Source organism: Palaemon carinicauda, chromosome 34 (assembly GCF_036898095.1).
Source record: "Palaemon carinicauda isolate YSFRI2023 chromosome 34, ASM3689809v2, whole genome shotgun sequence".
In the NCBI taxonomy this organism is placed as follows: domain Eukaryota; kingdom Metazoa; phylum Arthropoda; class Malacostraca; order Decapoda; family Palaemonidae; genus Palaemon; species Palaemon carinicauda.
The window spans coordinates 54,105,683-54,106,174 of record NC_090758.1 but is presented as its reverse complement, the minus strand read 5'-3'; the positions used below and the strand labels follow the sequence as shown (position 1 = coordinate 54,106,174).

General features: G+C 38.0%; 1 protein-coding gene across 1 annotated transcript in view; it reads left to right on the top strand.

Annotated features, from left to right (window-relative positions):
* Window positions 1–393: 393 nt before the first annotated feature.
* The window catches only part of LOC137626937 (neuroligin-3-like), a 31,939-nt gene continuing 31,840 nt past the window's right edge, over window positions 394–492 (top strand). The window contains exon 1 of the mRNA XM_068357923.1: window positions 394–492. This exon is cut by the window's right edge and continues 10 nt beyond it. Within this exon, the coding sequence (XP_068214024.1) occupies window positions 394–492 (99 nt within the window).

Sequence of the window (492 nt, the reverse complement as noted above, 5' to 3'; positions counted from 1 at the left end):
TATTATTATTATTATTATTATTGTAATGGAAAAAAAGGGCAATTCTAGAAGTTAATCAGTTCATTATATGTAAAAGTAACCCCCAAAATTTTAAAGCATCGACCCAAATTCCAACCAAAATATAAGGAAAAAAAGATAAAATGATGATGCAACACATGCTCTCTCTCTCTCTCTCTCTCTCTCTCTCTCTCTCTCTCTCTCTCTCTCTCTCTCTCTCTCTCTCTCTCTCTCCTAAGCAAAGTAGAAATACCTGCCATAAAGAGAATGAAATGCAGGGATGACAAAGACACACAATACAGGGAAATACAAAAGAAACACTTAGATCACGTGGGTCTTCCAGCATAATAGATGCTCCATCTCTCGATAGATCATGGGAGATGATCATCATGGGAGATGATCATGGAAGATAATCGGTGCCTGAAGGGAGATAAATCATCTCTGCGGAAGACAACAGCAATATTCTTCTTCTTGCCAAACAACTCAGGAGAACCG